The following is a 27,679-nucleotide window of genomic DNA, read 5'->3' on the forward strand; positions in this document are numbered from 1 at the left end:
ACCAAGACCCTCACACGTAACAATAAATATATATATATATATATATATATTTACATATATACATATATATATATATATATATATATATATATATATATATATATATATATATATATATATATTTATATTTATATTTGTATATATACAGTATATATATATATGTGTGTATATGTATGTATATATTTACATATATATATATTTATATTTGTATATATACAGTATATATATATACGTATGTATATATATTTAAATGCAACCTTTTGTGATATTCATAATGTATATTGCAATATAATATGTGAGAATATAAAGTTACGTGTGGCTGCAAGTACGCATGGACTGTTTTTTTCCCACATGTGAATATATACATATGTAACTTAATATGTAACTTAATTAACACACTTGACTATTATAGTGTCAATAATAAATTATCCTATCCCTCAGTACGTGTTCTTTGTTTTATAATATTAATTTTTTTATATATGAGTGGCCAGTAATGTTTCAGCTATATTTAGAACATTTAATTTCACCTCCTTAGTTTTGTGTTTTCTTTGTTGACTAATAATCTTTTCATTAGTAACAATAGTAATTAGTCTTATCATCCACATTTCCAAGGGATTACATCAAATCATAAGTATGGGTTGCCAGTTGCCAAAAGACAGGAAAATAATCGTCCAGCTAACATAATGACATACAGTACCCTGGACACGCTGACGGAGATGATTTCGTTGCCCACGTTGAATCCCTCCTCGTCGGGAAACGGAAGCCTTCGGGGGCTGTGGATGATAACTCGAAGCCCCTGGGCTGGCGAGACTATGAACAACCCGTTGAACAAGTTGACGTCCACTTGCAGGTTATGCTGGAGCGAGAGAGAGAGAGAGAGAGAGAGAGAGAGAGAGAGAGAGAGAGAGAGAGAGAGAGAGAGAGAGAGAGATTAGTTAACGAACAATATTGACGTTTAAAACCAGAGATATTAGTGATTAAGATTCTAACCAAAAGAGAGGAAAGTAAGAATTACATACTTACTAAATTAGAGATAACTAAAAGTTTTGACGCTTAAAACAAAGATAATAAGTATTTGGGCGTTGTTCAGGAGTTACTTTAAAGAGATAGCAAATAAGTTAGACATTTATAAAGGGAGAGCTAGCTGACGAGATGTACACAAATGAAGAGTACACAGACGAGTTACATGCACGCAAGGATAAATAACTAAAGATGTAGACGCTTACATCAGAGAGATAATTAAAGAGTTCAAAGTATTATACATGGAGAGATTATTGTTGAATGAGAATAACACAGCTGTGGATCCTGATGAGGTAAACCACCCCACAAGGAGAGTGAAGCCGCTAGTTATCATGGAGAGATCATTTTCGAACAAGAGCACCATGGAACATCTTTTCTTCTCAAAGAGAGAGAGAGAGAGAGAGAGAGAGAGAGATAACTGATGCAGTGTGCTTAAATATCGTAGATGGGCAGACCATGAATAAAGCAATACAGATAAGGAAAACGTAAACGATACCGTTACAAATGAAGCGATGGCATAAAAGCTAAAGTATCCTATACAGCACGGAGTGATAACTGCTGCCTACCAGGGAATGATATCACAGTTAGAGAAATCATTAAGACCCGAGGAAGCGAATAAGAATCAACAGAAGAGTTAGAATAACACAGATGGAGAGACCTTTGGCCAAGTTAAAAGACTGCTGACCACATCAGCAAAGAAGAGATCAAGGACTTGCTGGATTATCACCGATATAGAGATCACTGACGAGCGAAGATTATTATCACAGAAGGGAAAATCAAGTTCGACCCACATTACATAAACTTGAATATTATTGGTGATGTTATCAATCATCAGCTAAGCTATTACAGACTACGAGGTTAACGGTTAGTTATAATCTCATACTGGCATAAAATTCGATCAATTTGCCTAATTGAAACAAATATGTGCAGACTGTCATCCGAAACTGCAGTAATGTTTCATGGCTACCTACCAAGAGTTTTGATTACAAATTTCTACCTTCAAGGAATCAAGTGTTTTTCCCAGTTATTTCACACTAAATTCCGTGAGTGTTTTCTAATCCAGAAAAGAATACCTAATCAGGGTACGAAATGCACATAGTATATGTATAAATTCTATCTCTATATCCATTTATTCAAGCGTGTGTATGAACTGGAAGATACGCGAAGATTAGTAAGCAGACTTAATACTATGTGTAAATTCCGGCTTATCTGTACGTGCATACAAATGGAATTAGAATATAAAATTTAGGCCAGGGGCCAAGCGCTAGTAGGACCCATGAGGTCATTTCACCGCTGAAACGGAAAGTGGTAGTAAAAAGTTTGAAAGGTGTAACTGGAGGAAAACCTCACAGTTGCACAATGAAACAATTGTTACGAGAGGGTGGAAAGTAAGAATGAAGAAAGAGATGAACGGAGGTACAGTAAACGGGATGACAGGGGTTGTAGTTAGGGGCCGAAGGGACGCTGCAAAGAACCTTAAGAAATGCCTACAGTGCTGGGTTAAGTATACAAGCCACACAAAATCAATGATGAATACATAAATAACTTGATATTCACTTACGGTTGGCCCTGCTTCCATCAATGTTTTGATACTCTTAGTCTTGAAGTAATTGAATGTGTAGCATTTTCCATATTTGCGGTCAATCCATGCATAGAAATCTCTGCCACAGGAAATGGAGGTAAAAGTTGTCGTAAGTTTCCAGTGAGAACGAACTGAACAGATCAGAAGCAATTGCATACCTACAATACCATGGGTAGCCACGGCCAAAATGGTGTTCAGGATGCAATGTTAAAACTAGATACATTTACAATAAGTAACATTTGGAGTAACATATATCTTGTGTGGTTCTTTTCATAATGTAAAGGGTTTTAATATATTCAACTCCAAATTGACTATGAAAACTTGACCGTTAAGCAGTCAAGTCATAAATTTGCCAATTATTCTAACTACTCACACACTAATGAAAGCTGTACAGTCCGTTACTGATGAAATTGTCAAGATTCGGACAGGAGCAATATTTATTTTATATGAGAATATGCTTATTCAGTTTACACAAACACACACATATATATGTGTGTGTGTGTGTGTGTGCATTAGTCATTTATAAACACGATTTTTTCATATTCACAAATATTAAGCCACGATTGTAATATCGAATCGGCAACAGTCAGGATTCGAACTTGGACCTTTGTTTTAAACACAATTATAGACAGTTGACTTTGACCATTCGGTTATCTTGGAACGAATGGTCAAAGTCAAAATCTAAATCAAAGGCCCAGGCTTGAATCCTGTCCGGGAGAGAGGCACTTATTAATTATATATATATTTTTTTTTTTTGAGCAAGCTATTCCCAGGGTATTAGTGAATTCGATATCAAATAACATTTTTGTGTGAATTTCGTGAATGAATATATATATATATATATATATATATATATATATATATATATATATATATATATATATATATATATATATATATATATATATATATATATATATATATATTATTACATATTTAGATATTCGTCTCCACTGGAGGAGATCCCCACTAGAGGGGACAGAAAGCCATTAGGGCACAAGGACAGGTCATGATAGTAAATGGACCGCTAGGCTGACCCTTAGTTAGTCTTAACTATAAGACCTACTTCCCAGCAACCTTTGTGCTGGCTGTTATTTGCTATTTTCAGATGTACTGCTGTCCTGTGCCTGCCGCGAGAATCAAGGGGATGACGCCATGACCTGACTCGCTCTCATTCCTTTCTCTGACACCGAAGTGCAAGGTCGCTTCACTTTTAACTGCACTAAGTCTGGTGCTTTCCGTCCTCCCCAGACCTGCCCACGTGTCAGAACTTCTAAGAGAGCGGCCCAAATCCATCTTTAGCAAGCTAGCTCCATGCACACATAGGCTACAATAAGGTACGTCCTGAAGTTGCAAGTAGCGCCAATGTTCTTTTCCTATTCCTGAATTTCTCTAAGTTTTCAGTATTTCTAAATTTTCATTCTCCTAAACCAAGTTCCTTTGTTCCCACATCCTAGCACGCACATTTTCCCTCGTGACTTGGTCCAAGCCTGAATTAAGTTTGCTCTATGATAACAATTAGAGCATTCCCACCATAGTGTTACCATGTGCTAATTAAATATTAATTAATAATTCCCTCCATCGTGAATAATTAATTTCATGTGAGAGAAAGTCTTTGTGTAAATGAATGCTAGCCTGGAATTCTTTTCCAGAATCTTTTTGTCTGGCTCTTTTTGTTCTGCCCCTGCCCTTGTGAAACAATTGCCTTAGAAGACTCAATTACATCTTGCCACATGCAACTGACTTCTGCGATCAACAGTCCACAAGGGCCACGTGTTAAGGTCCCTCAAGCATTAATATTGTGCAGCTGTAAAATAATTTTCTCAGCCAGTCTCACTTGAAGTGTTTTATAAGATTCGTGTCCAACTACTTGTAGGGCTGCAGCCTATTCAGATTTCTTTATTTGTTACCTTTAGTTTTAGAACTTTAACGCACATTGCAGGTGCCTCGATTGCTGAACTGCCAGCCTGTCTATATTAATTCTAGTTTCAAATCTGTAAATAAATAAATTGATTATAGCCGACTGGTTTGAAAGGCGACCTTCCCATTTTCTTTGAATAGATGTAATAAGAAGGTAAATCATACTTTTAATTACATTTATTGCTTGTGTTCTGAGGTGTAGGTGCAGGCCCCTCAGAACATAACAATATACAATATATATATAATATATATATGTATAATTTTATTTATACACACACACACACATATATATATATATATGTGTGTGTGTGTGTGGTGTGTGACCGTGTGTGTGACATCTTTGTAAGCAATTTGAAGGATTTTGGTAATTTTCATGTCAATGGAATCACTTGGTAAATTAATAATATAACAATATAATAAATAATAACCATACCTGAGAATTAAAGAGTTCCACAGATATACAAGCACAGCATATCCTGTTGGCCTTCAAGCTCTGTAGCCCTTTTTCAGAACCCTCCTTCCAGTAGTGATTCTTTTACTTTGCACTCAAGAATATTACCAATCTTTAGCTGAAGAGACGCACAACCAAAAAAAAAACTGCAAACAGAGTTAGATAACAATATTTCATTCACTAACTTATCGCTGCAGGCTTTCCCATCGAAATTGCAGGAGAAAATGAAGTCCTTCTTCGGTATAGAAGCATCCTCAAGGACCTCGGTGGTCGGTTCGTAAAGACTGGTGATGTCCCTAAAATCAGACTGCTTTTTCTTGAGAATCCAGTCTAACTGGTACTGGTCCAGGGAACTCTGTTTCCAGGAGTCGACCCCTGTAAGAACGAAGACTCGTAATCATTATTATATTTAGCTGTATTATTTATTTTATTATCAAAATAGTTTAACCAGACCACTGAGCTATCAGCTTTCTTAGGGCTGGCCCGAAGGGCTTGAGTGAAAAGTTAAGTATACCTTAGTTTTACCAGACCACTGAGCTGATTAACAGCTCTCCTAGGGCTGGCCCGAAGGATTAGACTTATTTTACGTGGCTAAGAACCAATTGGTTACTTAGCAACGGGACCTACAGCTTATTGTGAAATACCAGGTCTAGGCCAGAGGCCAAGCACTTGGACCAAATAGGTCATTGGTTGTGGTGATGAATGAATGAAAATGAAACTAAAAACTAAACAAAGCCATATGCTTTTACAATGAAAATATTTAGATGTCACTCTATACTGTCACCGTATTCTCAGCTGATTCCTTATGTGGCAAACACAAACACATACAGTCTACTTACAATCTTTCTTCCAGCAGTTGAAATCTCCCGTGCAATATGCGCATATGGCATCGTATTCTTTGCTCCTGAATTCTAAGTATTCTGGAAGAAATGAATCACGGCTAGATGGTATAAACTAATAATAATGACCACTATCGGCGTGAGTTGCCATTATACTGATAAGTACTGCGACAATAATAAAAATTACATTATACTGATAAGAACAGTGGCAATAATAAACATTACAATGATAACTACAATCAAATTACAATAGCAATAGCAATAATAATAATAATAATTGAAGTATATTTGGATGGACACAAAACTCAAGATAGATCCTTCCTGAATGACTTTATTTTTAAGACTAACTTATAATGATATACAGTTTAAAAGAAGACAAAATAGTTAACAGGGTAGTTATGCTTAATGAGTAGTAAGTATCTGTAAACACAAATATAACCTCTGGTAATAGGTAGTTATAAACATAAATACCTAACACCTTTTCCCCTCGGGAAAAGAATGAAAGATTAAAGCAAATAAAAGGATAAAGCAATCAATAATTAAATGGTGGCATAGCTTTGAATAAATAATACAAAAACATACATAATACTATTAATCATTTTACATTCTAAAATAGTCAGGTGGTCTACTTTGTCTGGTAGACCTTCGAAGTTTTGGTAATTCAGATATCGATCTATCAGGTGAGTCATCAGAAGTTTTACCATTTTCATTTCCCGATATTTTTTCTGCAGCTGCCGCCTCCTTTTCTTCTACATTTGGGATTTCATTCTTCTCTGCACCTGCAACTGCATCGCCTAACTCTTCACGAGTATTTATGAACTCTTTTGGTAATGGCGGGTCTGGATAGCTGACCAACTCTGAAAAATCACGTGCTAAAAGTTCATTTTGTTATCTTGAGAATCATTGGAGATCAGTCTCATTTGATCAATATGCCTCTTCCATACTAAGTTACCGTCCACTTGTACATTGTATGTGCATGGACCCAATTTAAGAACCACAACTCCTCGAGTCCATATGCCCTTCTTGGTATTTTGACGATAATCCCGAACCAGTACCACGTCCCCTATATCGAGTTCCCTCATTGGTTTCTCGTTCTCTGAGGCTTTTCTTTCAATTCGCTGCGATGCATCTGGGTGTAGTAAATCAAGGCGAGTGCGTAACTGCCGACCCATGAGCTCTGCAGGCGTGCGCTTTGTTGTACAGTGAGGTGTAGTTCGGTAAGTCAGTAGAAATTGACACAACTTGGTATTTAAAGATGTATTACACGATTGCAATGTTCTCATCGCCCTCTTCATTCCTTGTTTGAATGTTCTTACTGTATTTTCGGCCTGCCCATTACTGCTTGGGTGATAAGCGGGTATCAGTATATGCTTTACACCATTTTGGGTCATGAACTCTTTAAATTCCTCAGCCACAAACTGTCTTCCATTATCAGACACGAGCTCTACACAAACCCCATGCTGAGCAAATACCCGCCGCATGATCTCAATGGTATTCATAGTTGTAACTGATTTCATTGGGTGTACTTCTGGCCATTTTGAATATGCGTCAATCATAATGAGGTACATTTGTCCCAGGAAGGGTCCTGCGAAATCAACATGTACTCTTTTCCACGGACCAGAAGGCCACTTCCACGGATTACCCTCAGCACGAGTCGGCATTGGCTGAGTAGCCTGACAGGCAGAGCACCTTTGCACAGTGTTTTCAATATCTTGATCGATATTCGGCCACCACACATGCAAGCGAGCTAATCCTTTCATCCTAACAATCCCCGGATGACCACCATGTAGCTCTTCTAAAATTTGAATCCTATATCTCGACGGTATTACCACCCTGGCACCCCATAGAAGACATCCTCTTCAATTGAAAACTCACGCTGACGGCTATGGAAGGGTTTCAGTTCCTGTGCTATGTCCTCAGAGTCTGGCCATCCATTTCTTGTATAATATAAAGCTCTAGCCAGTACAGCATCATGCAAAGTTTCCCTTGCAACAGATTTTGCAGTTACAGGAAGAGAGTTCACCTGATGCATGTTAAATGCAGTTGCTTCTTGTGTCCAGTTTACAAGCTTATCTGATGCATTGAGTCACAATCTGGTAAAGGCAACCGTGAGAGTGCATCAGCATTTCCATTGTCACTTGAACGACGTAATTCAATGTCATAATCATAAGCTGCTAACTGTATAGCCCAGCGTTGTATTCTTGCAGCTGCAAGGACTGGAATACCCTTCCTGGGTCCCAGAATATATGACAGTGGTTTGTTATCTGTAATAAGGGTGAATTTACGACCATATAAATATTGATGAAACTTCCGTAGTCCAAAGATGATTGCCAAACCCTCACGCTCAATTTGGGAATAGTTACGTTCAGTGGGTGTTAACATTCTTGATGCATAAGCAATTGGTCTCTCTCCGTTACTGGTGATATGGGAAAGCACTGCTCCAAGTCCTTTGGGTGATGCATCTACTGCCAACGTCACAGGTTTACTCAAATCATAGTGCACTAATACTCCTGTTTCAGTGGTCAGCATTTCTTTAATCTCGGAAAAAGCTCTTTCACACTCTACTGACCAATGCCATTTTCTGTCTTTATGCAGTAATTCCGTGAGAGGCGCTGCGACTGATGAGAGATTTGGCACATAGCGACGGTAATGGTTTACCAGCCCCAGGAAGGATTGCATTTCAGACCTTGATTCTGGCCTTGGTGCCTCCGTGACTGCTGCAATGGCATCCTCCGTCATATGGATACCCTCTTCATCCACAATGAAACTCAAATATTTCAAGGAGGGCTTCAAAATTCACATTTCGACAAATTACATTTCAACCCATTGATGTGCAACCGCTCAAGTACCCTTTCAAGATTGTATAAATGTTCAGCTTCGGTTCTCCCAGTAAGACTAATATCATCTATGTTGCATCCACAAGGTACTCCTTGCAGAACTTTATCCATTAAAGACTGAAAAAGTTGTGGTGCTGCTGAGACACCATATGGTAAACGTGTATATCTGTACAAACCAAGTGGTGTGTTAATCGTGACATATTTCCTAGATTCCTCATCTAATTCCACTTGCTGATAAGCTTGCGATAAATCCAACTTTGAGAAAGTTTTTCCACCGTTCAGTCGCTGGTATAGTTCATCTGGATTTGGCATTGGATGTTCAGGGTTTTCCACATAACGATTTATGGTGACCTTGAAGTCACCACAGATCCTAATAGAACCATTGTCTTTTGAAACTGGCACTATCGGTGCCGCCCACTCACTATAGTCAACTTTTTCAATAATTCCTTCCAATTCTAGTCTTTTAAGTTCTGCATTCACAGCTTCCCTGATTGCATAAGGAACTGCCCTCGCTTTATAAAAGATTGGTTTTGCATCCTTTCTTACACGAATATGAGCCTTTATATTCTTGGCTGTACCCAGTTCACCATCAAAGACATCACCATATTTCCTTAACAGTTCTTCTAACTTTGAGGTTTTCAGAATACCAGAATGCAGATGATTTACAGCTAACTTTTTCCAGTCAAATTTCGCAAAAATGCAGCCAGTCCCTACCGAATAAGGCAGGTCCATTCCCTGTACCACATACAATGGCACTTCCTCCACTCTGTGTCCATGAACTTCCATAGTTACGTAGCATATCCCGACGGCTTCTATTTTTTTCCCGTCATGGTTTTCAGCACAATATCGCTGGATTGAAGTACTGTATTTTTCAGATGTTTAGCGTAGAACTCTTCACTTATCAGTGACACAGAAGCTCCCGTGTCCAATTCCATATCAATTGGTATCCCATTTAATTTAACTTTCACTATTATCTCTGGAACCTTATTATGTCTTGCTTTCATTTTCTTAACACAGTATTTCATTGTATGCACCAATTCATCCTGTAGTTTGCACTCTGTAGTTTCTTCTTCCGAGCCGCTAGTCTCCTCCTCTGCCATGTTGATCGTCGATCGTTTCCTTCCTTGTCTTCCATATTTCCAATTTCGATTGACCGTGGTATGATTTTCCATTCGGCACATTCTACGAAGGTGTCCTTTTATGACACCCATTACACTCAGTATCCTTATGGAAACAAACATCAGCCTTATGGTTTGTCTTCCCGCAACGGTAACACTCAAGGAGAGAAGCTGGCCCAACAACTTTTTTTACCTCCTGAGTTTGACCCTGAATCTTCGTGACGTTTTCATCCGCCATTTCCTGACTTAGCGCAATCGAAAATGCTTTCTTTAAGTCAAGCTCCTGTTTCTTAATAGTTTCCTCTGTGCCGAGCGGTTGGCCAATCCAATAACAAACAAGTCTCTTAAAACTTCCTCTTGAAAAGCACCAAACTGACATGTTTCCGCCAATTTCCGTTGCTCCGTTGCATACTCAGTGATGGATTCTCCTGGACGTTGTTTCCTATTGTAAAACTTGAAACGTTCAGCTATCAGGATGGGTTTTGGGTGGAGGTGATTTTTCAAAAGCTCAGTAAGTTCTCGATAAGTCCTTGATGAGGGCTTATTAGGGCAAGCAATGTTTTCAGAAGTCCATATGTAGGAGCGCCAACGGCGCTCAAGAAAACTGCCCGTTTCTTATTTTCCTCTGTTATGTCATTTGCTAAGCAGAACTGATCAAACCTTTCGACATAATCTTCAAAGTCCTCGGATTTGTCATATGCTGCTATATTACCCAAATGCGCCATCCTTAATTTTCCCTTTCGTGAGTCAGTTCCTCGTCGCCATTGAAGTATATTTGGATGGACACAAAACTCAGATAGATCCTTCCTGAATGACTTTATTTTTAAGACTAACTTATAATGATATACAGTTTAAAAGAAGACAAAATAGTTAACAGGGTAGTTATGCTTAATGAGTAGTAAGTATCTGTAAACACAAATATAACCTCTGGTTATAGGTAGTTATAAACATAAATACCTAACAATAATAATAATAATAATAATAATAATAATAATAATTAGCCCTTTTGTTATCAATATGGCGACAACAATGTTGACAACAGTATTTAACATATAGACTTTGAAGAGAATAAATGCTCAAACAAACAATATTTCCAGAGAATTGATCTCGGGAAGAAACCTTAACATTATACGGCGCTAGAACAATTCGGTACTACTAAGCATTTCAAACCCGTCGTCGCATAGGTTTTCTTGAATATCTTTCCATATATCAGCATATCTTCCTTGGTATTTTGGCACAGCATGTTTAAGACCCTCCGGTAATTTTCGGCAATATAATGAAGTACCAGAATTCGTTGATTAAGGCAATTTACTCTTGATTTTTTTCAATTTCCTCAACATTCGTTGTAGATATCCGAACACCTGTCCTTGGCTTAGCTAAAAAGTTAGGAAAGAAGCTCCTTCCACTCCTTCTCTCTCTTTCTCAAACTTATGAATGGAAGAGTGTACAGTACTACGATATGGCTTTTTACGTTTTGAATTACCGACAATAACCATTTCCTAGTCAGTATCTTTCATATAGGCATTTTTATGTTTTTATGTATCTTGCATGTTTTTATTTATTACCAAGAGAATGTGGTGGTTGTGGACAGTTTTGATTATGAGATACTGCAGATGTGGATATGAAAAGGAGAAAAAATGAAAGAGATTATAGTCATCTTTTTAACACCACTATATACATTATGATTTATATAGCCAAAAAAGTACGTGCAATATATGCAAAATTTCCAATTCCATCAAGTCACTGAACATATAATTTATTTTATTTTATTTTGGAAATACCCATCAACAAGCTTCTAGAGGTATTAAGTAGTACAGCTAAAAATGAAGACAGGTATATTTGATTCCTTATCACTGAAATATAAACCTACGCAGCGAGCTGCAAGCGTCTAAATAGGCCTGACGGGTTCAACAATCAAAATCCTTCCACAGAATGCTATAATTGTCAATTTGATCAAAGGATTTTAAAATCATTCAAATCATGTTCCGGTGCATGTATGTTAAAGGGAACCCTTAAAGAGATTATCAAGTAGCTTTTCAGAGAAATTCTTGGCCCATTGCTACAGTACCTTCTCTGCATTATATGCAGCAAACAGCCGCAATGCAAATGCACTGCGGCATCCACGACGACAATACCGCAACATCTTTGCCATAGCTGATAATTTTCTGTCGGTCCACTCACCTGTATCTATTTACTGTAAATGAACCGTGAGGTTATCTCTCGAAACAATGAAATACAGATGAACTTTAATGTATGCACTAATTTAGATAGGTAAAACGCAAAAAGCCGCATCGTAGTACACTCTTCCATTCATAAGTTTGAGACAGAGCAAAAGAAGCGAGTGGGAGCGGATTCTTTTCTGACTCTTTAGCTAAGCCAAGGACAGGTGTTTGGATATCTACAACGAATGTTGAGGAAGTTGAAAAAGTTCAAGAGTATTTTTTTTTTTTTTTTTTTTTTTAACGTTAGTTTAACCAGACCACTGAGTTAGTATCAACTCTCCTTGGGCTGGCCCGAAGGATTAGACAAGCTATTTAAACTCTCTAAGAATTTAATTATAACTAGTGACTTATGTTAATCTAAGAATTAATTAAGTTAATTAGGAATATTTTATAAATTATTCTATGAATCTTATATTTTAAGTTAACTAGGAATATTGCCTTAATCAATCAATTCTAGTACTTCATTATATTGACCAAAATTACCGGAGGTTCTAAAACATGCTGTGCCAACATACCAAGAAGATACATCTGATATATGAAAAGATATTCAAGAAAACCTATGCGACAACGGGCTTGAAATGCTTAGTAGGACAGTTTGGTACAGTCGGGGAAATGATTCCTTTTACCCCTTGAGTTCGCGAGACATTGTAAATGGCAACGCCGCTTTTGTTTATGTAGTTAAGTAGTAATACTATTAGCTGATAGGTGCAGACGTCTCCTTACCAGTTAACATATACTGTATTTACCTACGTTATTTCATAAAAACTAAAATACATTGGTAAAAAAAATGTGTGAACAATCTGCAACGTGAAAAACGGGTTTATAAGTGTTTTTCTCAGGATTATATAAAATGCTTTAGAGGAGGGAAATTACGTAGAGTAATATCATCATGAAGTGTCGTTTGGCTCCTGAGACTGACACAGGAGACGGAGGTGGACGGTGAAAGGTTGGAAGAAGTTGTTGCGAGGGTAGGGACGGTGAACTGTCTAATCAAACCATGCATAGCTTCGTTAACGATTCTGCTTATAAGTCCAAAATCTTTAGAAGCTACTGCGGAACTTCCATTTCATCAATTGATACTGTCGCTACAGTGACTGAAAATAAATATCGATGCAATTGCTACAACATCACATTCATTGTCCACAACCCATTTTTTCAAGACAAGAGAGAGAGAGAGAGAGAGAGAGAGAGAGAGAGAGAGAGAGAGAGAGAGAGTTGATGCCATGTAATCACACAAATATCTAGCGAATGTAATTGCTTCTTAATGACATCACATAAATTTATTTTTCTTATCTACTTCCTTAAATGTGGCCAGCATTCTTTTATGGTATCAATGAGTGAACAGCCTAGCCATGCCATTGCTCCAGCATTTACGTGGAAAACAAGCTCTTTTCTTATTACTCTCTTGGAAGCTTCGAGAACCACTGTCAGGCAGCCTCTATTAAGGGATGAACACCGAAAATATATAGCTTGTTAAATATCCTCTAATTTGTATAAATATATATATATATATATATATATATATATATATATATATATATATATATATATATATATATATATATATTATATAATCCACTTGCAGCTTCACCGGCGATGTTGACCGCGCGTTTATTGTGAAATATGCACGATATTAGTATACATTAAATGCTCTCTGCTATGCTATTCTTCTACTTCAAACACCCGTGCAGAGGGACCTTGGGTGGATGGATCCCACTTAAACTATTAAGAATGGTTGTAGATGAATGGCACTTTTCTCAATTAACGGAATCCAGACCCAAGTTCTTATGGTATGAACCTATAAAATCATGGGAGGTCACATTCCACTTTTGGTCTGATGGTTGGTTGCACCATCAATGACTCTTGGCTCAGAGACGCAAATATTGGTTTTAATAGCCAATATTTCCAGGGAAATTCCGTAGAGAGGAGGATTATAAGGAAATTCCGTGTAGTGGAGGATTCCATGGAAATTCCGTGGAGTGGAGGATTCCATGGATATTCCATGGAGTGGAGGTTTCCTGGGAAATTTCGTGGAGTGGAGGATTCCATGGATATTCCGTGGAGTGGAAGATTCCATGGATATTCTGTGGAGTGGAGGATTCGTGGGAAATTCGGTGGAGTGGAGGATTCATGGGAAATTCCGTAGAGTGGTCCGAGGATTCCTGAGAAATTGAGTGGTGTGAAGGATTATAGTGAAATTCCGTGGAGTGGAAGATTCCATGGAAATTCCGTGGAGTGGAGGATTCCAGTGAAATTCCGTGGAGTGTAGAATTCCATGGATATTCCGTGGAGTGGAGGATTCCAGTGAAATTCCGTGGAGTGGAGTATTCCATGGATATTCCGTGAAGTGGAGGACTTGTGGGAAATTCCGCGGAGTGGAGGATTCCTGGGAAATTCCGGGGAGTGGAGGATTCCAGGGAAATTCCGTGGAGTGGAGGACTCCATAGAAATTCGGTGGAGTGGAGGATTCCTGGGAAATTCTGTGGAGTGGAGGATTCCTGGGAAATTCCGTGGAGTGGAGGCTTCCATGGATATTCCGTGGAGTGGAGGATTCAATGGAAATTCCGTGCAGTGGTGGATTTCAGGGAAAGTCCGTGGAGTGGAGGATTATAAGGAAATTCCATGGAGTGGGTGATGACAGGGAAATTCTGTGGAGTGGAGGATTCCAGGGATTTTCCGTGGAGTGGTGTATTACAGGGAAATTCCGTGGGGTGGTGGATTCATGGGAAATTCCGTGAAGTGGAAGACTTCCGATAATATCCGTAGAGTGGAGGATTCCAGGGAAATTCTGTGGAGTGGAGGCTTCCTGGGAAATTCCATGGAGTGGGGATTCCAGAGAAATTCTGTAGAGTGGAGGGTTCCAGGGAAATACCGTGGAGTGGAGGATTCCAGGGATATTCTGTGGAGTGGAGGATTATAGGGAAATTCTGTGGAGTGGAGGATTCTTGGGAAATTCCGTGGAGTGGAGGATTCCAGGAAAATTCCGTGGAGTGGAAGATTCCACGGAATTCTGTGTAGTGGAGGATTCCAGGGAAATTCCGTGGAGTGGGGGATTCCATGGATATTGCGTGGAGTGTAGGATTATAGGGAAATTTCGTGGAGTGGAGGATTCCAGAGATATTCCGTGGAGTGGAGGATTCCAGGGGAATTCCGTGAAGTGGAGTGCAGGATTCGTGGTAAATTCCGTGGAGTGGAGGATTCCTGGGAAATTCGAAGGAGTGGAGGCTTCCAGGGAAATTGCGAGGAGTGGAAGATTTCAGGGAAATTCCGTGGAGTGGAGGATTATAGGGAAATTCCGTGGAGTGGAGGATTCCATGGAAATTCCCTGTAGTGCAGGATTCCAGGGAAATTCGGTGGAGTGGAGGATTCCATGGATATTCAGTGGAGTGGAGGATTCCTGGGAAATTCCGTGGAGTGCAGGATTCCATGGATATTCCGTGGAGTAGAAGATTCCTCGGAAACTCCGTGGAGTGGAAGATTCGTGGGAAATTCCGTGGAGTGGAGGATTCCATGGTTATTTTGTGGAGTGGAGGATTCCAGGGAAATTCCGTGGAGTGGATGATTCATGCGAAATTCCGTGGAGTGGAGGATTCCAGAGAAATTCCGTGGAGTGGAGGATTCCTGGGAAATTCTGTGGAGTGGAGGATTCCTGGGAAATTCCGTGGGGTGGAGGATTATCGGGAAATTCCGTGGAGTGGAGGATTCCATAGAAATTCCGTGGAATGGAGGATTCCAGTGAAATTCCGTGGAGTGCAGGATTCAATGGATATTCTGTGGAGTGGAGGATTCTAGTGAAATTCTGTGGAGTGGAGGATTCCATGGATATTCCGTGAAGTTGAGGCTTCCAGGGAAATTCCGTGAAGTGGAGGATTCCATGGATATTCCGTCGAGTGGAGGATTCCTGGGAAATTCTGTGGAGTGGAGGATTCCTGGGAAATTCTGTGGAGTGGAGGATTCCATGGAAATTCCGTGGAGTTTGTGATTATATCTAAATTCCATGGAGTGGAGGATTCCATGGATAATCCGTGGAGTGGAGGCTTCAAATGAAATTCCAGCGAGTGGAGAATTCCATGGATACTCCGTGAAGTGGAGGATTCGTGGGAAATTCTACGGAGTGGAGGATTCATGGGAAATTCCGTGGAGCGGGGGATTATAGGGAATTTCCGGGGAGTGGAGGATTCCATGGATATTCCGTGGAGTGGAGGCTTCCAAGGAAATTCGGTGGAGTGGAGGATTCCATGGATATTCAGTGGAGTGGGGGATTCCTGGGAAATTCCGTGGAGTGCAGGATTCCATGGATATTCAGTGGAGTAGAGGATTCCTCGGAAACTCCGTGGAGTGGAAGATTCGTCTGAAATTCCGTGGAGTGGAGGATTCCATGGTTATTCTGTGGAGTAGAGGATTCCAGGGAAATTCCGTGGAGTGGAGGATTCATGCGAAATTCCGTGGAGTGGAGGATTCCAGGGAAATTCCGTGGAGTGGAGGATTCCTGGGAAATTCTGTGGAGTGGAGGATTCCATAGAAATTCCGTGGAGTGGAGGATTATCGGGAAATTCCGTGGAATGCAGGATTCAATGGATATTCTGTGGAGTGGAGGATTCTAGTGAAATTCTGTGGAGTGGAGGATTCCATGGATATTCCGTGAAGTTGAGGCTTCCAGGGAAATTCCGTGAAGTGGAGGATTCCATGGATATTCCGTCGAGTGGAGGATTCCTGGGAAATTCTGTGGAGTGGAGGATTCCTGGGAAATTCTGTGGAGTGGAGGATTCCATGGAAATTCCGTGGAGTGGGTGATTATATCTAAATTCCATGGAGTGGAGGGTTCCATGGATAATCCGTGGAGTGGAGGCTTCAAAGGAAAATTCCAGCGAGTGGAGAATTCCATGGATACTCCGTGAAGTGGAGGATTCGTGGGAAATTCTATGGAGTGGAGGATTCATGGGAAATTCCGTGGAGAGGGGGATTATAGGGAAGTTCCAGGGAGTGGAGGATTCCATGGATGTTCTGTGGAGTGGAGGCTTCCAAGGAAATTCGGTGGAGTGGAGGATTCCATGGGTATTCCGAGGAGTGGAGGATTCCAGGGAAATTCCGTGGAGTGGAGGATTCGTGGGAAATTCCGTAGAGTGGAGGATTCCAGGGAAATTCCGTGGAGTGGAAGATTCCAAGGAAATTCCATGGAGTGGAGGATTCCAGGGAAATTCCATGGAGTGGAGGATTATAGGGAAATTCCATGGAGTGGAGGATTCCATGGATATTCCGTGGAGTGGAGGATTCCTCGGAAATTTCGTGGAGTGGAGAATTCGTGGGAAATTCCATGTAGTGGAGGATTCCAAGGAAATCCCGTGGAGTGGAAGATTATAAGGAAATTCCGTGGAGTGGATGATGCCAGGGAAATTCTGTGGATTGGAGGATTCCAGGGATATTCCGTGGAGTGGAGTATTACAGGGAAATTCCGTGGAGTGGTGGATTCCAGGGAAATTCCGTCGAATGGAGGATTAGAGAGAAATTCCGCACAGTGGAGGATTCCAGGGAAATTCTGTGGAGTGGAGGATTCCAGGGAAATTCTATGGAGTGAGGGATTCCAGGGAAATTCTATGGAGTGGAGGATTTAAGGAAAATTCCGTGGAGTAGAAGATTCCAGGGATATTCTGTAGAGTGGGGGATTCCAGGGAAATTCTGTGGAGTGAAGGATTCTAGGAAAATTTCGTGGAGTGGAGTACTCCAGGGAAATTCCGTGGAGTAGATGATTCCACGGAAATTCTGTGGAGTAGAGGATTCCTGGGAAACTAAGTGGAGTGGGGGATTCCATGAATATTCCGTGGAGTGTAGGATTATAGGGATATTCCGTGGAGTGGAGGATTCCAGGGAAACTCCGTGTACTGGAGGATAATTCCGTAGAGTGGAGTATTCCTGGGAAATTCCATGGAGAGGAGGCTTCCAGGGAGATTCCTGGAGTGGAGGATTCCACGGAAATTCCGTGGAGTGGAGGATTCCAGGGAAATTCCGTGGATTGGAGGATTCTATGGATATTCCGTGGAGTGGAGGATTCCTGGGAAATTCCGTGGGGTGGAGGATTCATGGGAAATTCTGTGGAGTGGAGGATTATAGGGAAATTCCGTGGAGTGGAGGATTCCAAGGAAATTGTGTGGAGTGCAGGATTCCAGGGAAATTCCATGGAGTGGAGTATTCCATGGAAATTCCGTGGAGTGGAGGATTCCACGGATATTCCTGGAGTGGAGGATTCCATGGATATTCCGTGGAGTGGAAGCTTCCATTGAAATTCCGTGGAGTGGACGATTCCATGGATATTCCGCGGAGTGGATAATTCGTGGAAAATTCCGTGGAGTACAGGATTCCTGGGAAATTCCGTGGAGTGTAGGATTCCTGGGAAATTCCGTGGTGTGGAAGATTATAGGGAAATTCCGTGGAGTGGAGGATTCCATGGAAATTCCGTGGAGTGCAGGATTCCTGGGAAATTCCATGGAGTGGAAGATTCCTGGGAAATTCCGTGGAGTGGAAGATTATAGGGAAATTCTGTGGAGTGGAAGATTATAGGGAAATTCCGTGGAATGGAGGATTCCAGGTAAATTCCGTGGAGTGGAGGATTCCAGGGATATTCGGTGGAGTGGAGTATTCCAGGGAAATTCCGTGGAGTGGAGGATTCCAGGGAAATTCCATGGAGTGGAGCATTTCAAGGAAAGTCCGTGGAGTGGAGGATTGCAGAGAAATTCCGTAGAGTGGAGGATTCCAGGGAAAATCTGTGGAGTGGAGGCTTCCATGGAAATTCCGTGAAATGGAGGATTCCATGGAAATTCTGTGGAGTGGAGGATTCCAGGGAAATTCCGTGGAGTGGAGGATTCCTGGGGAATTCCGTGGAGTGAAGGATTCCAGGGATATTCTGTCGAGTGGAGGATTCCAGGGAAATTCCGTGGAGTGCAGGATTCCTGGGAAATTCCGTGGAGTGGAGGATTCCAGTGAAATTCTGTGGAGTGGAGTACTCCAAGGAAATTCCGTGGAGTGGATGATACCAGGGATATTCTGTGGAGTGGAGGTTTCCAGGGAAATTCCGTGGAGTGGATTCCAGCGATAGTCCTTGGAGTGGAGGATTCCAGGGAAATTCCATGGAGTGGAGGATTCCAGGGAAATTCCGTGGAGTGGAGGATTGCCAATTCTGTGGAGTGGAGGATTCCTGGGAAATTCCGTGGAGTGGAGGATTCCAATGAAATTCCGTGGATTGGAGGATTCCAGAGAAATTCTGTGGAGTGGCGGCTTCCGGGGAAATTCCGTGGATTTGAATATTTCAGGAAAAATCTGTGGAGTGGAGGCTTCCAGGGAAATTCTGTGGAGTGGAGGATTACAAGGATATTCTGTGGAGTGGAGGATTCCAGGGAAATTCCTTGGAGTGGGGGATTACAGGGATATTCCGTGGAGTGGAGGATGCCAGGGAAATTCCGTGGAGTGCAGGATTCCATGGATATTCCGTGGAGTGGGGGATTACAGGGATATTCCGTGGAGTGGAGGATGCCAGGGAAATTCCGTGGAGTGCAGGATTCCATGGATATTCCGTGGAGTGGAAGCTCCCAGGGAAATTTCATGGACTGGAGGATTCCAGGGAAATTCCGTGGAGTGGATGATTTCTGGGAAATTCTGTGAAGTGGAGGATTATAGGGAAATGCCGTGGAGTGTGCAGGATTCCATGGAACTTCTGTGGAGGATTCGTGAGAAATTCCGTGGAGTGGAGGATTCCTGGGATATTCCGTGGAGTGGAGGATTCCTGAGAAATTCCGTGGAGTGGAGGAATCCTGAGAAATTCCGTTTAGTGGAGGATTATAGGGAAATTCCGTGGAGTGGAGGATTCCAGGGAAATTCTGTAGAGTGGAGGATTCCATGGATATTCCGTGGAGTGGAGGATTCCAGGGAAATTCCGTGGAGTGGAAGGCCTGTGTCATAGCAATGTTGTTTCCAGTTTGACATGGGGTCTTTCTTCCCTTTCTAATCAATTATTTAAGTTCATTGCTTCTTTGTTGCTGTCTTAATTTCCATTTCCAGTGTTTTGTTACTTATTGTTATTTGTTATTTAAGTATATTCAATACATTTTATAGTTATTTTCATCCATTATACAGTATACAGTAAAATATACTCGGAAAATAAAAAGTATGATTAATAATAATAATAATAATAATAATAATAATAATAATAATAATAATAATAATAATAATAATAATAATAATAATAATAATAATATACGAAGGAAGGAGACACTCTTTGGGGCAAGTTTGTTTGAATAAAATGGCTCCATTTTGCGAACTGATTCTTATACTGAGTTTTTCTCAGTTCTTCTAATAATTCGCTTTTCCTGGCACATCAGTATTAGTCAAAATTGTCCAATGTTCATATTTTGTTGGATGAAACAGCGTGTTTCTTACAGATGTAAGAAATACGCTGTTTCATCCATCGAAATACGAACATTGGACAATTATTGACTAATACTGATGTGCAGGAAAAGCGAATTATTAGAAGAATTGAGAAAACTCAGTATAAAATCAATTAGCAAAATGCAGCCATTTTATTCAACAAATAATAATAATAATAATAATAATAATAATAATAATAATAATAATAATAATAATAATAATAATAATAATAATAATAATAAATAGCAGTAGTATCATTTTTATGGTATCGGTGCTAAGCACCGTCGAAACGCGTTTTGTTCTGATAAAGATGACCTACAGCCGAAATATTCGATTTTACTTTCAGGACCCTGCATATCACCCTGGCGAAACTAAGTAGTAGAAAATATGCAACAAAAGGAAGGAATCATTCACTGCGATATGAAACAGACTTTGAAACAAATATATGAAAACACATAAAACATGAAAAAGTAAGAAAAAGAGAGTCAAAGACTTACTTTTCAATTCGTAGTCGTAACATCCAAAATTGTCACAAAATACCTCACTGCTGCACATTGGACTCCAGGATGCTGTTTCGTTATAATCATCTAAAGGAAAAGAATCACATATTACATTATATATATATTACATTATATATATATATATATATATATATATATATATATATATATATATATATATATATATATATAGATAGATAGATAGATAGATAGATAGATAGATAGATATATATATATATATATATATATATATATATATATATATATATATATATATATATATATATATATATATATACATATAGAATATATAATATAGAATGTAAAACAGATGAGGTGCCTCCACAGATGTAAAAATAACAAAAGTTTATACATTCATTTGTTCCTTTTTTAACTGTAAAATTAATGATGAACCCTGCAAAGGAAATTTCGTGGCTACAAATGGCCATTTCATTCTCACTCTCCTGCCTCGCCATCTGATCATTACATTTTAGAAATCCTTTCCTTCTCTCTCCCCCTCACACACACTTTCCCCATCCGATCCTCTTCCCCTTGTCATACGACTTTATTTACAAATCCTTCTTACCACCCTATCGTATTTCGTCCTCTTTACCTCGTGAAACAGCGTCAAGACTTTCTGATTCGTCTGTGCACCTATTGTGACAGTTTCACATTATAGTCAGGCCTACATATCTCCTCCTTTCAACCCCTTCCGTTTCATAATATTTAGCGAACTTTCTTCTCAGCATTTCGTTCAGCAACTCTAGTTACCTCCATACTCTCTTCACTGTGCTTCTTTGAACACTTCTTTACCTCAAAATCTTGTATATAATGCCACCTTTCGCTGTTTCATCTGTTCTGCTATTAACCTCTTTCCTCGTCTTGCGTAATATGATTTACTCCCAGGCATCTGTACCAGTCGTCCAATTCCTTAAATAACTCCTTTATCTTACTGCCTTCCACTGACCATGATAACCTTACTTTTCCTGTTATTCCCTCCCTTTGACTCCTGTCTCGTAAACGCCAGAAGATTCATTTCACAAGTCTTTGCACTTTCTCCTCATAATCATCGCTCAGAACAACTTTTCTTTGCTTTAGTAACATCCTCAAGCTATGTCATCATGCTATTAAAAGGAAAGGGTATCCGTGTCAGAGGATATAACACGAAGACTTTTCCCATCATTAACCGCAAACCACATATCAACATTCATTTATTATTCCAAACAGCAGAGGACATTATCCAAAAAACGCACTAGATTAGTTACGATCCTTTTAAAATCCCTACAACCGTAAGAAGAAGGCTGTGATTCACAGCTGAGTATCTGTGGCACATCATTGCACATGTGTGCTGGTGCGTTTGCAGCCATTATGCGCAGATGTATCCAATACGAAGATTTTCTTTAGAAAATATGGCTTAATAGTGACAATATACAGAAATTATGTGTGTGTGTGTGTGTGTGTGTGTGTGTGTGTGTGTGTGTGTGTGTGAGAGAGAGAGAGAGAGAGAGAGAGAGAGAGAGAGAGAGAGAGAGAGAGAGAGAGAGAAAGGCCTTTTCAAATTGAATCCTGTGATAGAAAGAGAAAGTAAGTCTTTTTTGGAAAGAAATAAGAAATAAGAACAGGACACACAATCCTTACCTAAAGGACAATCTTGGCTGCGTCGACCGATAGTTTCATTGTGTATCTCGAGTAAAGATGGGTAATACCGGCTACAAGCCTGTCGAAACTCATGGGTAATTTCGTCTTTCGTCACTGCAATGAAAGAAACATGAGATTTTAGTATTTTGGGCGATATTTTGAAAGCAATTAACAATTTGTTTATCTCAGATTGTCTTCACCCACATACATACACAGTATGTAGGTATGTATTTACGTATATATATATGTATGTAAATGACAGATATTTGTAAGCAGGGTCCTACCCTTATTCCCGTCTTTCAAGTACCTTCCTTAAAATCAAACTCCCTGCATATTTCTTTTGAGAATAACGGATCAAGTTTATACGTGCCATGGGTAACGTTCGTGTTCTTGCTGAAAGAACAGAAACAGGATGAAAATATACACCTGACGAAAGCTGGCAAATCTGGTGCGCTGGTAACTTTAACTAAAAGTGAGTATTTGGAAAAAGTAATAAATCTGTTGAATGATCAAAATACAAACAAAGGACTAAATTAAAATCCTACTGACAGTGTGAATTGTAACTTCTAGAAGAATTAAAGAGGAGCTGTGTGTGACCTCTCTAACGTTACCGTATGTGCATGGAACAATAAAAACGCATTGAACAAATTTTCCCGCTGGACCAATTACCAGTTTGATTGGCTGGTACCATCTCCAATGCCAATATTAAGAACAATGTTGACTTGATAAATAAACTAAATAATGTCATGATTAATAGTGACTCCAGGCTAGTGAGTTTTAACTTGGCTTCGTTACTGACAAAAGTACCTGTTGACGATCTGCTGGAGTTTTTAGAGGACATGCTTGAGAACAGACAACTGGATATACCATTTTCCAAGCGCACTATTAGAATTCATTAAAATTGTGTACAAGAATATAGACTTGGATTCAGCGGGAAATCTTACTCTCAAAATTTTAATGTGGCCATAGGTAACCCTGGTAACCCTTTATCCCCAGTGTTCGGTAATTAGTGCAAGGGATTTTTCCAAATCAAAACATAAAATCACATCAATCCACGCAAGATAGTATGATTCTGGTATGTTGATGACATGTGTTTTTGGCCAAGTAATGAAAATGTGAATTACTTCTTAGTATAATTAAATGAATTAGTGCCATAAATAAAATTCATTATGGAAATGGAAAATGATGGTTGCCTACCATTTTGGATTACATAATACATAGAACTAGGAATGGGTATACATACAGTGTGTACAGAAAGCCCACCAATAATTCTGCCTAAGTTCATTTTTATTCTGATCACACCAATAAAGTCCAGGTATCGGTGTTCACATCCATGTTCTTAAGAGCATTACGTATATGTAGTCCTGAACACAAAGATGATGTGAAATATATGTGATTTGGAATACAGGTAAGATACTGAAATATCCCGACTCAGTATTAGACAATGGAGTGAAAGCGGCAAATAAAAGACTCCTTTAATGTTAACAAAAAAGAAATTTATAACAAAACACTGCTTGTAGTGCCATATAATATTAATTTCAAAGATATCCCCCATCTACTTAAAAATTTTGGAGTTAATGTAGCATTCAAGAACAATAAAACAATGAAACATTCACTAACAAAGAACTCGCCCGACAATACGAAAGGATGGGTATACCAGTATACCAGTTTCCATGCAATTCCTGTGATAACTCTTATATTGCTCAAACTGGAAAAACACTGGAAAAGAGAATAGAACAACGTAACAGATATAAGAAACGCACTGGTTAATAGTGGAATTTTTCTTCGTGTTCGTGAAGACAATTATGAAACCAACTGGGCAGGAGCAAAAACAGATAGTTTATTCTAATAAAGCACAAGAAAGAAACATCACTGAGTCTACTTTCATAAAAATATGTCTCAACAAGAACAAGAACATTGGTCGTGGCATGTACAAACTTTATCCATTACAGTAATCTCAAAAGAAATAAGCAAGGAGTTTAATTTTAAGGAAGGTACTGATAAAAACGGGGATAAGGGAAACTGGTGGTCCTTGGCGATTTGCAAAATTTGACCTGTCGCTAATGAGAGTAGGCCACCGCCTACAAACATCTGTCAGGTGCAATCACTTGTTTTCTACCACTTTGTATCAGTCCTCTGAAGATGGCTTAGCTAGCACGCCGATAGCGGTCAGGATTTAAAACCATGTTTCATCTTTTCCTGTGTTGTTTTATATATATATATATATATATATATATATATATATATATATATATATATATATATATATATATATATATATATATATATATATAATATATATGTATATATATATTATATATATATATATATATATATATATGTATATATATATATATATATATACACAAATATATGTGTATTTATATATATATATTTTATATAATATAAATTATATATATATATATATATATATATATATATATATATAATATATATACAGTATATTTACATATATACTTACATATGTTTGAATATATATATATATATAATGTATATATATTAATAAATATATATAAAATTCATTACGGCACGCTTATCTTAGTAGAGACACAATGTAATTTAGATAAATGATGTTAGGGCCACAGCCAAGCAAAGAAGCCAAGACGGCCGTTCAAAACCACAATGATGGTCATGAGATGACAGCAAGAAAACACGGCTGGTGCAAAATGTGACTATTTGAAAAACAAATCAAATAAAAAAGACAAAACTGACGAAACCATTCAGAAGTGGATAAGATAAAAATTGACTCAAGAATCCTGAAAATGAGTTGGGTCGGCCATGCCCGTCTTGACTGACCCCCCCTCCCCACAAAAAAAATGTCCTTTACCACACAAGAGTTCGTCCTCTCCCTCATCGCAATCGTAGATGCCGTCACAGAAGAAAGTCGAATGGAGACAGAGACCCGATAGACACTGGAAGCCTTCGCAGGCATCATTTTTCTTCTCTTCTGAAACAGATCGGAAGGTATGATTGGTTTTCGCATATCATATGGCACCCCAACTTGCAAGATCATCGACGCCAAACTGTCTAGTTTTTGAGGTTTTTTATAAAGGTAAGACTAAATCCATTCTTCTCCTGTAAAGAAAGTGATTGATATTTGTGAAGATCAGCTCCTGCAAATCTATTCGTACAGTACAAGTGAGGATGTATTTTTGTGGACGCATTGCTTAAATTATCAGATCTGCACTGCAATAAGTATCTACAAAATAAAAAACGTATATAATTACCACATTTATTTTCGTCCTCCCCGTGGTTACAGTCCATCTGGCCGTCACAAACACGGTAACCCTCAATGCACTTCATTTCACTACAGAAGAAGAAGCCTTCCGGGCAGTTGTCTAAAAAGAGAACAGGGTGTATAACACAGGGTCCTTCCACATGAAATCCAGCTTTAAATGTCTGCAGGCTCCAAGTCTTCCTACAAGATATATTTCCAACAAAATCTTTCTAAAATATGGCATGCTTTGACAGGAAATTTTGCTCAGTGTCAAAACATAATAATGGTGTCTGTTAGATCAGCGTAATGCCATTTCAAAATTGATTAGACATTAAGTAAAATTTAGAAAAAAGTCGGGAGGGCTCATAACTTTAATATCAACAAGATAAAGCTGCCTATTCAAACATTTCATGCTCATAGTTTAGATGGAGTTGACCTGTTCTAGTATGGGCTCTTGCTATGTAATACAGTTGCCTCTTAATGTCAAGATACACACGTTCACCAATTTCTGATAAAAGTTCATATTATTATTCTCAAATACAGGTACATTTACATGCACTAATGCTTCTATATGGAATAGTATTGTTACTGAACTGACATGAAAGATGACCTCACCACAGCCGTGCTCATCCGTATCATTGAAGCAGTCTGACACAGCGTTGCATCGCCACCTTCGTGGGATGCACGAACGATCCTCGCATTCGTAGGTGCCCTCCTGACAATCCTTTTCAATCCAGCTGTAATCTGTTGCCATGTTTTCAAGACATACAAGAAAATCAAGGTTATTTTTAACTGGGTTACATTTTCGAAATTTTTAATGGCAAGATAGTGAAGGTTTGTAAATCTACGTATCATTTTCGGGACATAAAAATGGGGTACGTTTTTAAAGATTTCAAATTTGCATACCATTCTGAAAAGTGAAATAACCAGATTCCTATTGTTGTGGAATTCGAATTCATTTTTAATTGTAGTGCGGTGATGTTTTAAAAATTAATGTTACTTTTTAAGAAGGTTCAGCGACTACATTTGTAAATGTTACATTTCCCATAAAATTCATCGTAAAATCAATCAAACTGATTTTATAAAACAGTTTTTATTTTTAAATTTAAAAATCCTGAAATTAACATATCAATATTTAAAATCTAAATAACAAATGGCTGTATATGCTACGAAGGCCTCCACACAAACACAAACAAATACAAAACACGGACAGACACACATGCAAAATATATATATATATATATATATATATATATATATATATATATATATATATATATATATATATATATATATATATATATATATATATATATATATATATATATATACATATACATATACATATACATATACATATATATATATATATATATATATATATATATATATATATATATATATATATATATATATATATATATATATATATACAGTGTACGTGTGTGTGTGTGGCTACCTGTCTGAAAGAGAGGCAATAAAGGCTATTCGAGCCTGGTGAAGATACATCATAAGTAGTGATGATCGCTGTAGCCACACACAAACATTATATGTATATGCATCTACAACTAAATGAGCTTGAAATTGTGATGATGACGATATGTCACAAAGGAAATAAGCGTATTCATTGCACATAAAAAACGTAAGCAATGTATACTCCATTTCTTGCTCCAGCATAGTAAAGGTTTGTGCATCCACTTTCAGCAGAATATTAAAATACTCACATGTTTAGCCGTGCATGAAAACACAATATGAATGGACCTGACATGCCACCGTTGCTCTAGACGTGTGGAGAACGTTGAGTATAGGATATACAATAAATGGCAACTCAACGTTACTGCATGCCATCACCATTATTCTAATTAGTATTAACAAAGGGGCGAGGGAGGCGCTGAGTAG

At 38.7% G+C, this 27,679-nt stretch overlaps 2 protein-coding genes across 2 annotated transcripts in view; both read right to left on the bottom strand.

Moving 5' to 3' along the window:
* The window catches only part of LOC136842111 (degenerin del-1-like), a 13,724-nt gene extending 11,049 nt beyond the window's left edge, over positions 1-2,675 (bottom strand). Inside the window, exons 1-2 of the mRNA XM_067109488.1 lie at positions 2,582-2,675; positions 698-856 (exon numbers count right to left, since the gene is read on the bottom strand). Of these exons, the coding sequence (XP_066965589.1) occupies positions 698-856; positions 2,582-2,599 (177 nt within the window). The 5' untranslated portion in view covers positions 2,600-2,675. The remainder of the gene's footprint in view (positions 1-697; positions 857-2,581) is intronic.
* Positions 2,676-3,706: 1,031 nt separating this feature from the next.
* Positions 3,707-26,647, bottom strand: LOC136841964 (low-density lipoprotein receptor-like). Its single transcript, XM_067109371.1, has 8 exons — positions 26,396-26,647; positions 25,791-25,901; positions 25,391-25,510; positions 22,543-22,656; positions 20,902-20,991; positions 5,813-5,893; positions 5,159-5,348; positions 3,707-3,929 (listed from the first exon to the last, which is right to left on the bottom strand). Exons 1-8 carry the CDS (start codon positions 26,532-26,534, stop codon positions 3,707-3,709), a joined length of 1,068 nt encoding a protein of 355 aa, XP_066965472.1. The 5' UTR covers positions 26,535-26,647.
* Positions 26,648-27,679: the final 1,032 nt, after the last annotated feature.

Source organism: Macrobrachium rosenbergii, chromosome 9 (genome assembly GCF_040412425.1).
Source record: "Macrobrachium rosenbergii isolate ZJJX-2024 chromosome 9, ASM4041242v1, whole genome shotgun sequence".
NCBI classification, from domain to species: Eukaryota; Metazoa; Arthropoda; class Malacostraca; order Decapoda; family Palaemonidae; genus Macrobrachium; species Macrobrachium rosenbergii.